The sequence below is a fragment of the Amblyomma mixtum genome, chromosome 4, assembly GCF_055824585.1.
Source record: "Amblyomma mixtum isolate Tamu chromosome 4, ASM5582458v1, whole genome shotgun sequence".
In the NCBI taxonomy this organism is placed as follows: Eukaryota; Metazoa; Arthropoda; class Arachnida; order Ixodida; family Ixodidae; genus Amblyomma; species Amblyomma mixtum.
In genome coordinates, this window is record NC_143015.1 from 108,817,508 (window position 1) to 108,832,047 (window position 14,540).

The following is a 14,540-nucleotide window of genomic DNA, read 5'->3' on the forward strand; positions in this document are numbered from 1 at the left end:
CTGTCGTATTCACGTAATCATGACTTCTATTAGGCATATCCTGCGTCGCATGGAAAACGCCGTGGGCGAGCCCTTGTCGCAAGCCACGGTCTATGGAGAACTAGTGGGAAGCTGCTCGCAAGGCACTCGGTGGACGCCAATGCCTTGGCAGCGTTCTGTTCAATCGGCATGTCTCTAATTTAAGCCAGTGAATGAAACGCTCACTGTGCTTGATAAGAACAAAATAACACCGTGGTTTAAGGTTTCAGTTTAACGCCTCGAAGCTCCAACCCGGAGCCCTCTATTACGGCGTCCATCGTAGTCATAGCCTAACCATCTGCAAAACAGCTCAACACTGTTATATTATTTGATAGACTGAGATTTTTTTCTAGCGCCATATCTAGTCACAATTATGCATGTAATTCAATTTCAGTGAATTAAGCTCTCACTGTACTCGAAAAAAGTAAAAACCTATATTTGCAATTACTACCATAACTTAAGCCTTAAGGTTCATAATTTCATGTAGGACATTCCTTGTGCATGTCTCCCGTCGAGTTCGTAAAGAAATCTAGGCTTTTTTCATCACGACGCCAGACGGTGTCACAAATAGTTGGTTACTCGATCTGGTGTAACAGCAGCCTCCTTGTGGGTAGTCGTGGGCCGAGACCCTGCAGGGATGACCATTGAGGCACGACAAGGTTAATACGGTCACTGAGACTAACTCACATTGCTTAGGTCAATGTCAGGCTGCCCACCTGTTAGGCAGAATACAAACCTCCATAACCGTTACACTGGTATGCAATAACAGGCTAAGCTTCACCCATTTTCATATGGTCACGTGACCAGCGCGCCAACGTGACCAGTGTCACTGTCAGGCACGTGATCGTGCATCCATTGCGATGGACGTAGTAGCCACAATGACTGGCTGGTCTTGGACCTTAGGTGCTGGCCATAAGCAAAAGGTGGAAACACAGCGACAACTTTTGCTGAGTTAAGGGCATTACGCAGCAGTGTTTAAACACTTTTTTATGCCAAACGTTGCGCCTCCGGCAATAACGTCGTGAAAGCGCGCGAACTCAAATACCGCATATGGTACACACGCGCACGAACACTGAGCTGGGAGATAAGCGGTCAGTGAGGGGCGCAGCCAGGGGAGAAAGGGGGGGGGGGGGGGGGGGTCCGGTGTGAAAACACTCCCGCCCAGAACACGATTGTAATTAATGTTCATCTTGTAGAGGAACTCACAGAAGTTTCACGCATTCCCGCGACCACATTTTAATAGCGCTCTTTTTCCTCGCCCGACAGTTTCGCGTTTGAGTTTCAGACAGCGGCATTTGTTTTGTGTTTCAGTAATTATTCAGGAATGTCAAGATGCATTTAAGTTATCGGGGCTATATAATAGGGAGCGCAAGTTATTGGAGAAAAGAGCTGCTCTTATTTGTTATCGTATAACTTATGGCACTCCTTTTAATTGTATTCGCAGTTCACCCGACTAAACATAGCTTTTCACGTCAGCCTACTTTTTCATCCTTTGCACTGTCCTGAAATGATCATACACTATAGCGAAATTGTGTTTTTTTTTTTAAGTGACTATACGGCCCAGCGCAGGTTCACATGTATGGGGTAGAAGTTCGGACAAATGCCATTGCGAATATCCGTGATTTTTCGTACCAGCGTTCTTTGTTTTAGATAAATATTCTTTCGGAATGAAGTCCTCATAATCCTGTGTGCACTCATTTTATTGTATACATTACGGTGTACGAAACAACTAAACCTTCGGCTTTAATGAAGCCGGAAAATGGCTAATATGTTGTTTGGAAGCAGGCTATCTAATTTTTTGACCGGCGGCGTATACCCCCCCCCCCGCCCCCCCCCCCCTCAGAAAAAAAAATATTCCTGGCTACGCCACGGTGGTGAGTGAGTGAGAAATAGCCTGACTACTTCACTTCAGAAATGGCTGCCTACTCACCCGCGTTTCAGCGGAAGGCACCGCCGGCCACCACCAACTCAACAGCCGCGTGACCCAGCGTGGAGGTACCACATCCAGAGAAAAGCGCCAGCCCTGGAAAAGCAGCGATAATATTTTTTCCTGTACATCGTGCACAAGCACGTGCATTCGGTTAGTTTCCACTAGCCCTGTTCGATTCAAATGACTTTTCGTTTCCTCGAAATGTTCCTCGTTATCGTTTGATTCTGCCAATAAACAAGTATCTCTTGGCCGGCAAAGGAAATTGTCTTTTCTTCCTGTAGTCTCTGCGCCCATGTGCGATGCAGCCTTTATGTCCACCGTGTTTTGGTGCAATAAGTCACTTGTGAGTGCTGATATTGTCCGTATCGGTGAATGTTTCTTCCTTATGTGTACATACAGCATGCTCCGTAACAGGTTTGAGACCAATCTCTTCCAACTTTGAATACGGCCCCTTCGTCACTGGCCAACGGGACACCACACGCCCCATGCCCGGTCTCCGTTACTGACTGAAGCTCATGTCGTGCCATCGCTTCAGACAACAGCGAACGGCGCCAAGTTGGTGGTATGAAATGGAAAGAAATCATTATAATACACAGACCCAAACTTTCAGCTACGGCGGTATGCAACAGTCTCTTCTCCAGCAATGATAACCAGAGGACAGGACAAGAGCGAACGTGTCAAGCGTCTTTATCTTCCCCCCCAGCGATTGCTCACCTGGGCGCGCAGTAGCTCTGGAATGATTTCTTGTTGGCAGCCATCCAGGCGCGACGAATGCATTTTACACGACGAGGTCCATCCACACCGCCAGCTGATCTGCACAAAGTGAACCATTCAAAATCATATACCACGTCGCTTGCTGAAAGCAACTCGACACCCAGGTGAATACCTGAACCGCGCCTTAAGGGAAGAGGTAGTCAGGGAAGGCTTACTTATCGGTTTGAAGCACTATCGAAAGCTAGCCTCCAACTTAACTAAAACACGTGGTCTACATGCACAGAAAAATTGTATGGCACCACCTGGAACGCTGTACGATGAACAGTTGCTCATAATTATCGTGCAAATGTTGACGGGATTACTGCCGCCACAATGAGGTCAGCTAGTTTATGGTTTATGGGCTTTAACGTCCCAAGGCGACTCAGGCTATGAGGGACACCGAAGTGGACATCGGTACGGCGTGCCTCATAGCCGGAGTCGCTCAGTGGAGGAGTCCGGTGTGGCGTCCCTCACAGCCTGAGTCGCTTTCGGACGTTTAACCTCATAAACCATAAACTAGCTGACCTCAATGCGGCGGCAGTAATGCCGTCAACATTTGCACCAAAATTATGAGCAGCTGTTATTCGTACAGCGTTCCAGGTGGTAGCGATAGAAATATCTATAATGGTGTCGCGTTATAGTTTATAGGTAGGTTAGCTGTTGTGTGAAGGTTAAAAGAAAGAACCGCGCCCGTGTCTGCTTAGTGATATCCTAATCATACTCTTAAAGTGGAACCTAAGTGTCCCCTAAAGGTTCTCACCGAGATCAGCTTCCTGCGCTTGCCCCCATCCCCTCTATGGGAATCAGATGAGGCGCGTGAGGGCGCTTGCGTCGCGGTTCACACCCACGCGATGAACGCATTTCATACGCCGAGCCGTCTCTGTGTGCTGTGCCCTCCTAGCTCCGGGGGCTTCCTCGCCGCCTGTTCTTGCTGCTTCAAGAGAAAAAGAACGCGAACAGAGTGTTTAACATCCTGCTTGCGACTGCGATTACATAGTAGGATGGAACTTAAAAGAAACAGCAGCTGGCAACATAACACTATGGCCAAAAGGTTTTGGTTTGGTTTATGGGGTTTAACGTCACAAAGCGACTAAGGCTATGAGAGACGCCGTAGTGGAGGGCTCCGGAAATTTCGACCACCTGGGGTTCTTTAACGTGCACTGACATCGCACAGGGTGATGCATCGCACCGCATACCAATCGTAGCAGAAAACGGAAGTTAAGGTTTCAATGTTTCTATCTAGCTACAACAGGCTACATGAAAACAAACAAGTACAAAGGGATTAGCAGCGCTCTGTTTCTTTGTCGCGGAGTAGCAGTGCGTAGCAGTCATAACGTAAGTTGGATGTGACTAGAAAAAAGATTCACAGGATCATTAGTCAAGACACCAGCTTGGGTGAGGATGTATCCCCACACCTGCTTTGGCGAGGGATGAACTGATGAGCCCTAAGTGACGACAGTAACGGCCAATGTAAGCGTGTTTTTTCACTGTCACGATTGAAGGACTTCTTTTTCACAGAAGCGTTTTGAGCACAGAGAATATGTGTATGGGTGTCGCAGTTCAAAGTAACCTCGGTTTAAAAAAAGCGTCCTAGGCGAGCATAACCAACTGAGCGTTGGATTTGAGTCATATTGGCCAGGCAGTAGTATTTTTCGTTCTGGAAAATGAATTAGTCGAAGCGAATTTTTTAAATATTGATCTCACGAGTAAAGCAGAAATTGGGAAGCGGTGCACAGTCTTGAAAGGCTAGACTGTTCGAGGAGAGAAAAAATGCTGCTTCACCGTTCCAAGGCGTTTAAACACAAAACTAAGCCGGCTGTTTTCCCGAGTGCTGTTCCCGACGGGGCTTTTTGTGTGTGCGCGAGATATACGTCAGCAGGTATTGCGTGGGAAGTTTATTTCGCGGTCTCTCCCAGAAGTCCAGTGAATAAAGATGTGTGAATGACAGCTTGGTGCAAGCATTTCAGCCAGTTGTTTTTTTTAAATGATCATCATCATCCGAATTATACTTTGTTCCCAAGTATGGCCAAAAGGCTACCGAGCTGCTGATCTCACTGCAGACTCCCGCCCTCAGATCGTATCTACCCGCCACCCCACCCATCTCTCACTTCCAGAGAACAGTGAATCTGGAGTCGCCTGCCGACACGAATGTTGTTGAAAACTAGGCCACGCGTCTCAATACGACACGCATGTTTTCCATGATCTAAGACATTTCTGCCTGGTTTAAAACCTTGATTACTTAGCTGGGACACCCGGTATACCAGAGTTCGCAGACCTTGTATGAAGGTAAATAACTGTGGCAGGGAACTTACTGGCTGTACATGGTTAAACCAAAGTTTCTTACTAGGGAGGTCTTGCGACAGAAAGAATAGACACCTTTAGCATACCGTGTACCGTGTTACCGTTACCGGAATACCGGGAGCCCTCCCACCGGCGGTGAACACGCGCGGATTGGTCGTGATGTTGCAGGCGCACGTGGAGCTGACGGGTACCTGGCGACATCTGGCCCCGTCAAGGCGATTTGCGCATGCCCATTGACTGGCCGCGGGCTCCCGGTACTTCAGTAACGCTGCCGCTCACACGTTATAGGGTACACTAAAGGTGTCCAATGTGTTATCTGTTGAGCATTTTGTAGGTCGCTGCCGCGTGGCTCATCGTTGCTTATTGCTTTTCCCACTTCCTTCATGCACGCATGAATGAATCCAGCAACCTGCAACTTTGTCACACCAACTGTCGCTTACCTGAAGAGTAGGAGTCGCTGGTGCTTGGGGACGGCGAGGAAGGCTTCCGCGTACGCGACGAAGGTGTTCTACACGACCGGGTTCCGCGCCACACCATCTGCACAAGAATAGACTACCTGAAGCCGCATGGTGCTTCCAAGCGGCATCATCATGCTGACTACGCCCACTAAAGGGCAAAGGCCCATAGCAAAGGCCCATAAGCTCTTTTCCAAAGTATTGTCGAAAGGAAAGAAATCATGATCTGATTTTGCAGACAGCTGGGTTCCATTCAGATAGAGACTGGTCAGCTTGTGCTCGCACACTTCAACGAGGATACCACAGGTAGTTTTTTGCGATGACGTTTTGCACCGTTTTTGTCGGCACATGAATATCATTTATTGCAATCAGCAATTGCCTTTCGCAAGCTGATATGCAGCAAAAGGAAATATGGTTCTTTGGCTTTTAGCGGGCACAGGTGATCAGCACAAGAAAAAATTGCCGACAATTGCATACTTCCGAATGCGATATTTGAGCGCAGCTCATGAGCTGTTTCAGCTTTTTGATTGAGGCAAAGAATTCAAGCAAGACATGCATGTAGAATTACAGGCAACTTGTTACTTTCCACACATATTCTTTGAAGACACTAACAGTTCTTGACTGTCGTGAAGGAAGCTATGTGGTCGGAGAAATGGATGTATGCTCGACGTACTGCACCAATGCCTGGTTCACAAAGGCGAGGTCTGTGCAAGTATTTCGCGAGGTTGTCAGAGCCGTGGGAGGCGTTACGAGCGAGAAGAACGGGGTGTTCACCCGCACATGTGGTAAGCAATTCCTGTATGTCTTTATAGCGACATTAAAGTTCCCAACCACCCGGCCACACTGGCAGGTACAAGTGGATGGTTGATCGCGAGAGTTCGCTAACCGTTGTCAGTGCTAATCACGCATGGAGCTCACATCTGTTGCTACTCACCCCACGTACCTATAAGCATGATTCGGGCGTCCACTGACCCAGGGAGCCAGTTATGCTCACTTCCTTTTAAAATGATCGGAGTGTAAAACGTCACCACCAACGCCAATGAACACAATGAACGCTTATAGCGCGTGGTTTAAACGCCGCGTTTCTGGCACAAAGTTGTCAATGCCAACACATGAAGCGCACATCTGTCTCTACCATCACATAGCTTTAAGGACGATTGAGGTTTCCACTGTTCTAAAAGGGCAGTTATGCGCTTTTCCACTGCTTTCTAAGCTCCCGCTCCATTGGAGCTTAAAACGCGACTGAGGTGTCCACTGCTGGTTACGAGGGACAACAGCGACTGGGACGCCGCGGAACGCAGAAACGGGCGCCAAGGAGCAGCGCTCTAAAACAGTGAAGGGGGAAAGTGGGTCCACTGAAGCTTCGAAGGGCGTGGGTAGGTCACGTGCGCAACAAAGGTGGCAGTCCTACTTGCAAGGAATGGCTTCCTCTTCCCCGCCCGGCCCACGCTGTCTGGGCGAAAAAGGTGGGCTCGTCGGCGTCGTGGCTGACACCCACGCGACGAATGCATGCCCGGCGCCCAGCGGGGTTTCTTCTGTTTTATGAGTCGCCGCGTGCTTCTTCGGCGAGGAATGTGCGAGCCTGACGAGAGACAGTAGCGGGCACCCTGCAGTTTGACACAGAACAGGTGCGACAGTGTCCCTCTCTTGCCACGGTCAACGTCCTGCATTTTTACACCTTGCTACCACCTTAGCCCAATGAGCCATCCAATAAGGTGTGTTTGGTTACATTCACACGCAAGAATACATTAAGCATTGAGTCCTGGGAAGGAGGTGCAGCCGCCCACGATTTTTGGGAGGAGCCGCCAAGACGCGACGCAAGTAGAATGACCGTCTCTAGGGCATAGCGGTGCGAAAGCTATGCTCGCCAAAAAAAGCCTAACTCCAATTACAAAATGATGGGCTGTACTAGAGCTGTTGATTGCATGTGCCAAGGCAAGTCATACGATAGTGAACTAATAAAAAAGAGCTGCAAGACATGAACGATATACAGTTTGTGACAACCCTGCCGAATAGCGTTAATGTGTGCCGTTCGACAATTTTATGCCTTTTCTTCGTAAAAGGTTGTCTAGAAGCGAGTATTCATAGTCAGCGGGGCAAAATACATACAACTTTTATTAAAAGTTTGCTTACGAGCTGCACCGTGTGGCTCGTATTGCATCCCCAGCGTTGCAACATGGCTGAAGCTAAGAAGATTCCTGGTTCGCGCGACAACGATAGGTACGAATCTCACGAATGCTATAGGAGCCCCACTACACAGCTTAGAAGGCAAACCCTTATGCCATAAATTTGTGACAAAGCCTGTGCTTTCTTGGTTCCATTGTTTATTGCGTTGCATTAGTAAGTCTTCCGAGTTTTATCATCTTTCCTCTCCTGTTTAGACAGAAAAAAAGCAGTGATTCCAAACATGGTGCTAGGCATCTCAAATTCTATGCTTTTATTATGCGATAGCATAGAAATCCCGTTGGAGGGAAAACCAGGTGCCCACCGTCGTCACACCCTGCCAGCAACAATAATGTCAAACTCCGTAAGGTTTATTTGCATCTTATATGTTGTATAAGATTCAAGGCCATGAGACTGCAGGTCGACAATTAGAGACTCCGCATTAATTTCACCCCGCATGGGCTTCTTAAAATGCACTAACATATAGCGGAGCCCATGGGTGCTTTTGCATTTCTGCCCCATCGAAATGCAGCCGCCGAGTCCGGTATTCGATCGCACTACCTTGGCCTGGATCGAAAGTGTACGAATGACCGTACGTATATGGCCACCAACGTGGCACTGCGCCAAGCTGGTATGCTAGATTAGGGGTAAGTTTCACTGAAGTAGCCTGGATACTTATTTGAGGATATAGCTGCAAGCTTACCTTTGCATTTCAGCCAGGAGGCACCGCTGGACACCACTCGGCCGGTAGCGTGAGGGTCCTCAGAAGTACCACAATGCAAGGAGAGCTCGTGCTCTGCAAGGAGCGGAAGAAGATTTTGCTCATAAGCAAGCTTAGTGATCAATGTCCATGTCTAATTAAAATAACTTTTCCTACTTTTTCCTCGAGCAAACCTTGACTCTGCTTTCCATAGTGTACACTGGAAGCAACCAACTAGCGCTAATTCCGTACAAATATGCACACGCACAAAAAAAACAGATCACATAGTAACTCATATCTCACTCAGCTTAATATCTGATTCTGGTTGTGTGATCAGTGAGTATTCTTCAGCAACAAATTCAGCCGGTTTCTCATCACCCACGCTCCACCGGTTAATGTCTTCGTGCAAAGCCAAAGGTGACTAAATAATTCTGTGGCTGTGATTTTCTAATTTTGGAGTATTTTGGGCTGTGTGTCAAAACTGGCAAGCATTCAATGAAGAGTGACCTTTCGTAGAACATTATATTTTGTGTTCGGCTGCCTTGCCCACGCTGTTAGGCACGTTACAGGAGACCATGGCTCGAAAACAAGACAACTAAGCGCATCTGCACTAAGCTTAATTCATCAAGCATCCTCTAGACATCGTGTCAAAAATGGTATAGCATGGCATGGAAGGTTATGCTTTGCTGATACTGTTTATAGCATGCGTCTTCAAAACTTAACAGCGCACTTGCGAGGCAATGGCTCGACCAATGGATGGACAGAAATGTTTGTACTTTAGTACAACAGGAACAGGTTGCGATAACCCTAAGGCAGAGAATGATTGCTCGTTAGATAGAAATACATGGGAGATTACACGATTTCGGTAGCGCGGATGCTGATCGCTAGCTTGTTTCCCCGGCGCTTTCTCTACTTATCTTGTGACTCAGGGTTTTGTATAAACCACAAATTTGACTTCTGTCTCTTTAACGGGGGTTTCAGCCTCGCGGGGGAGAACGTTGGGAACCTAGTGTCTTTCATGCGAACCTTTTGCTTGCATTGCCTTTTACTTGAGGATAATTTCATGGTGGGTTTTGAGCTCGACCGCCAGCGCTTTGGAGGTTCGTACGGGCGTCAGGTTTGGCTTCGTCCAGTGCCTTCTTAAAACAGAGCGATTATCTGCACTCCTGAGGTGGAGTCCCCGCACGCTGCCCAATCGACAATGCCATGCCATTAATTTAACATCCTATGCACTCGTATCTACTGCGGCCGCCGCGGTGGCTCAGTGGCTATGGCACTCGGCTGCTGACGCGAAAGACGCGGGTGCGGTACCACCCGCGGCAGTCGAATTTCGATGGAGGGGAAATTCCAGAGGCCCGTGTACTCTACGATGTCAGTGGATGTTAAAGAAGCCCAGATGGTCGAAATTTCCGGAGCTCTTCAGTACGACGTCCGTAATTTCGCAGCCTTGACCCCATAACTAGGTCGGCATACCTTGAGGGCTAGCAGGCTCTTGTTGATCTCGGCGCCCTCCATACGAGTCGGACGGTTGGCGCTCGACGTGTCGGCACCCCGCTCGTTCCCCGCCAGGTCAATGAGAGAGAACTTGCCGTGCAGACGCCCAGACTTCCTGCAGGGGGCGCAAGGGAGATCAGCGTGAGAAGCTTGAGCGGGGAGAATCCTTGCATTTCAGCCAGATGCACCGCTGGACACTACTCGTCCGGTATTCTGAGGGTCCTCAGAGAGGTACCACATCACAAGGAGAGCCCGTGCTGTGCAAGGACGGGAAGAAGATTTTGGGGAACCCCAAACGCGCAGTGAGAAAAAAGCATGAACGCTAGCTTGAAACAAGGGTTTACTCTGTGTTCGTGTTTCTCTCAGGGCGCACACAGTTAAAGTCAGCCAGTTGTGCTTCTTTTCCTCAAACAGAGTGGAGCGTCCAGATCGCGAATAAGGCTAGAGTAAGAATCATTAATGCAAAAGGATTGGATGGCCATGCTAACGCCGGAGATGTCCGCCGATTGGGTCACCGGAACGTTTCCACTGTGACCTCACCAGGAATCTGAGGTCATCAGTCAATATACGTAATGATCGAGACAGAATCAAAATGCAAGAAAATTGTGGTCTAAGTGGAAATCGACCCGGGGCCTTCGGCGTGGAGAAGACGTGACAAGATGACGCAGAATTTAGGGAGTGAAGACTTAACACCCGAGCTAAGTCACGATCGCTGCCACGTTTAGATAGGAGAGAGGAGGAACGACGGAAACAGGCGTGTGGCGCAAAACCGCGACCGCCGAAGCGACGATGCTGGCTTGAGCAACATACATGAGAATGAGATTTGGTTGGTAACAACTTTATTCATAGTCCTGCAGAGCTTTCGCCGACGGGGCGTTAGGTCTCCCACGTGGGGACGTCGAGGCGCTGCCTCGCCGTCGCCTCGCGGGCCTGCTGGACGGCCCAGAGTTGGTCCCCGAGGCTGGGGCTGCGCAAGGCAGCGGCCAACCGCGGCGGGAGGGTTCCGGAATTAGCACCGTGAAGGTTTTTGTTACAGTCCCAGAGCATGTGCGTTAAAGTGGCTACATTGGCGTTGCAGACCTTGCATATATTTGTCGGGTATGTACCGGGGTAAAGCCTGTGGTATAGCTCCGGGTTGGGGTACGTGAGCGTCTGCAGTTGTCTAAGGGTCACCGCGTGCGCCCTGTCCAGCTTGTCGCTGGGCGGAGGGAAGGTTCGGCGGGCCAGGAAGAAGGCCTTGGTAATTTCGTTGTAGCTGGTCAAGCAGTCTTTGGTGCTCTTCCACGGACGACGGTCGCCGGCGCGGTTCGCGAGCTCGCGCGCCTTGGCGTGTGATAGTCAAAAGGTGCGGACTTGCTTAAAGGGCCACACTAGATTTTCGGACTAGTTTTCTAACTCATTACATACATTGAGCACTGTGTTGCGCCACGCAGAAAACGCGTTGACGGAGTGCAAGGCAAAAGACGCGCGACGGACGTTCGCTTGGCTGCCTGCTCCGTTCCCCGTAGTCGGCCCGAGAATTTATCTGTAAAAAAGCCAATTCCATCCACAACAATGCTCGGTGGAGATCGGCTGGGCGTGCCGTCCTGGATCTCCTGGCCCTTCGCGCATCTTCAGCATTGCCCTCATCCAACGGCGCCTGCCAATTCAAAATGTTTATGGGGGTTTAACGTCCCAAATTGACTCAGGCTATTAGGGACGCCGTAGTGAAGGGCTCCGGAAATTTTGACCACCTGGTGTTCTTTAACGCGCACTGACATCGCACAGTGTACAGGCGTCTAGAATTTCGCCTGCATCAAAATTGCACCGCCTCGGCCGGCATCGAATCTACATCTGGAGGGAGGAAGAGAGGAAAGCGAAAGGCCTTCACATTTCCACTCTTAAGCAGGCAAGTGCATTAGAGTAATTTTTCGACTTTTACGACCACATTTCGTCACAGGCCGTTCATAGTGATTTGCTTGCTAGGAGGTTTGTACGCATGGTCAGGAACCGGCGATTCTGATGGAATGCGAAGGTCAATTAGCATTCTCCTCACCTGCGGCAGCGCTTCCCCGTCCGCTGCCCCATCCACTCGGTGGGGACGAGGGGCATGCTGTCGTTCAGGACGCCGCAGACACCCACACGACGAATGACTCAGCAGGTGGCTCAGGCTCCTTCGGTTCTTGCCTGCCTCGCGGTCAGTCCTTGCTGTTTCAGGAAGAAAAGAGAAAACGCATACAGCGGAGCGCCTTAGCACAGCCCATACTGGCACCACTCGCACCTGTCGGCGGCCGTGACACGCATGCGCACCTGGGCCCGAGAGGTTCCAGGTTCATCCTCATGTGGAGTGCACGTGCCGGTCGACGCCATTGTGCAAGAGCGACAACGAAGGAAATCAAGTCCTTCTGTCAGCGATCGCACCGGTGGGGCCATCTCGTTTGGTGACCGTGCAGATTGCTTTAAGACTCCACCGAAGACTTGAAATACAGTGGAGTTTTAGCCAAATTACGTTTATTGTGGTCATCGATAAAGGACATGAAAAAGCGTCTTCAAACCTTTTGGAAAACAAACCGACTCCCCTCCCTAGCCGAATCTCCATGGCCGAAAAGCGAGATGGCGCCAACCGGTGCGATCGCTGACAGAGCTGTTTAATTTCCTTCGTCGTCGCCGCAGACGATGTGAATATCAGACTTCTGATGGAATCAGGTAAGTAGCCCAAACAAACATGGCAAACAATTTTGCCGCCCAAATGCCATTTCTGTGCGAAATTGGCGCTCAAACAATGCGCCCGTTTAGCTTGGATGTCACGTGTTTATTTGCGCATCACGTTGTGCATGGCAACCGACGTGCCACTGCGGCAAGCTGGTATGCTAGTTGTGCGGCAAGTTTCAGTGAAGTGGCCTGGATACTTATTTGAGGATATAGCTGCGAGCTCACCCTTGCATTTCAGCCAGAGGCACCGCTGGACACCCATCGGCCGGTAGCCTGAGGGTCCTCAGAAGTACCACAATCCAAGGATAGTTCGTGCTGTACAAGGAGGGGAAGACAATTTTGCATATAAGTGGCGTACAAGCGCTTATGCAAGCTTACTCAAGACTGGCCATTTCGAATTAAAGTCGCTTTTCGCATGAGGAAATCTTGTCTCTGCGCTCCTCAACGTACGCTGGAAGGAACTAACTAGCACTAATTCTGTACAAATATGCACACACACACACACACACACACACACACACACACACAAAAGCACAAACCACGCACTGACTCATATCTCACTCTAATATTTCATTCTGTTTGTGTGATCAGTGAGTATTCTTCAGGAAAAAATTAAGCCTGTTTCTTTTCACACACGCTCCAGCGGTGAATGTCTTCGTGCGAAGCCAAAGGTCACAAAATAATTCTGCGGCTGTGATTTTCTAATTTTGGAGTGCTTGACAAAATTCCCACGCATTGAACGAAGAGTTACCTTTCAGAGAACATTATATTTTGTGTTCACACATCCTTGCCCGCACTGATATGCACGTTACCGGAGCCATTGTTCGAAAACTAGGCCACTAAGGGTGCTTACACTAAGCTTAATTTATCAAGCATCCTCAAGACGACGTTTCAAAAATGGAATAGCATTGTACGGTACGGAATGCTGTTTTGCCGTTTATAGCAGGAGACTTCAAAACGTGCCATTTAGACGTCGTATTTGCGAGGAAATAGCACGAACAATGCATGAACGGGAAATATTTGCAATTTAGTGCATCAAGAAGTGTGTGCAATAACTCTAAGGCAACGCAGAACTGTTTGTTCGAAAGAAATACATGTTTGCGAAAGATTACATGTTTGCTGTAACGCGGATGATAACTGCTAGCTGCTTCCGAGTGATTTTATTTCTCCGGTTACTGATCTTGTGTTTCAGGGTTTTGTAAAAATCGCAAAATTTCATTTCTGTGTCTCTCACGGGGGGTTTCAGCCTCGCGTGCGAAAATGTGAGGATCCTAACGTCTTTTACGGAAATTTTTTCCTTGCAATGCCTTTTGCTTCTTGAGGACCATATTTCGGGGTCGGCTTGAACCTCGACCGCCAGCGCTTTGAAGGTTTGTACGGATGTTACTTTTGGCTTCGGCCAGTGCCTCCTGAAAAAGGAGCGTTCATGTGCACTCTTGCGGTGGCGTCACCGCAGGCTGCCCGGTCGATAATGATATACCATTGATGCTGCCCGGTCGATAATGCTATGCCATTGATTTAGCACCCAATACTGCAGTATCGACTGGGGCGAGGAGTGGCTATGGCGTTGGCGTCTCGCGAAAAACACGAGAATTTCGAAGCATAAAATTGTAACAAATGTATTACAGAGTGGTTCAGGGCTAACATTTTTTAGGGTATTCATAAACACCATTATGGTGTCCATTAACACACTCACACCATACGGGTATTCACTAGCTCTCTTATGGTGTTGGTGGACGCCTTCCAAGGGTGTTTGTCGCACTTATCAAGGAAACCCTGCGTCGTAACGATATTTCTGTACTGCGTTGTTTCTGTACGCTGTCTACCCGCTGTGTACCCCTGCTGTGCTGCTCGCGCTCTACCTCCTCTAGCTGCCACCCCTGGTCCCGCCAGTTGTGTACAAACGCTTCGCTTGGCGTTTACACCCGCAACTACTATGCATAGCCCGGAAACGGAAGATAGCATTTGTAAGATAAGCAATTACTTTAGGGGACACTCGCTAAATTTTTTCAAACCAAAACTCATAAAAAGGCCG

General features: G+C 49.1%; 1 protein-coding gene across 5 annotated transcripts in view; it reads right to left on the reverse strand.

The window, feature by feature from the left end:
- Positions 1–1,859: 1,859 nt before the first annotated feature.
- LOC149347796 (uncharacterized) overlaps positions 1,860–14,540 on the reverse strand; it is a 167,148-nt gene continuing 154,467 nt past the window's right edge. Inside the window, exons 1-6 of one of the 5 annotated variants that reach the window (XR_016292670.1) lie at positions 8,324–8,421; positions 6,869–7,064; positions 5,443–5,539; positions 3,462–3,632; positions 2,663–2,761; positions 1,860–2,041 (exon numbers count right to left, since the gene is read on the reverse strand). Coding sequence is in view for 3 of the 5 variants with exons in the window: in XM_089587489.1 (XP_089443615.1) it covers positions 3,505–3,635; positions 5,443–5,539 (228 nt within the window). In the remaining 2 variants the exon portion in view is untranslated. Of the gene's footprint in view, positions 2,042–2,662; positions 2,762–3,461; positions 3,636–5,442; positions 5,540–6,868; positions 7,065–8,323; positions 8,422–14,540 lie in introns of those variants that run through there. The other 4 variants (XR_016292669.1, XM_089587489.1, XM_089587488.1 and 1 more) reach the window with 4 other exon arrangements.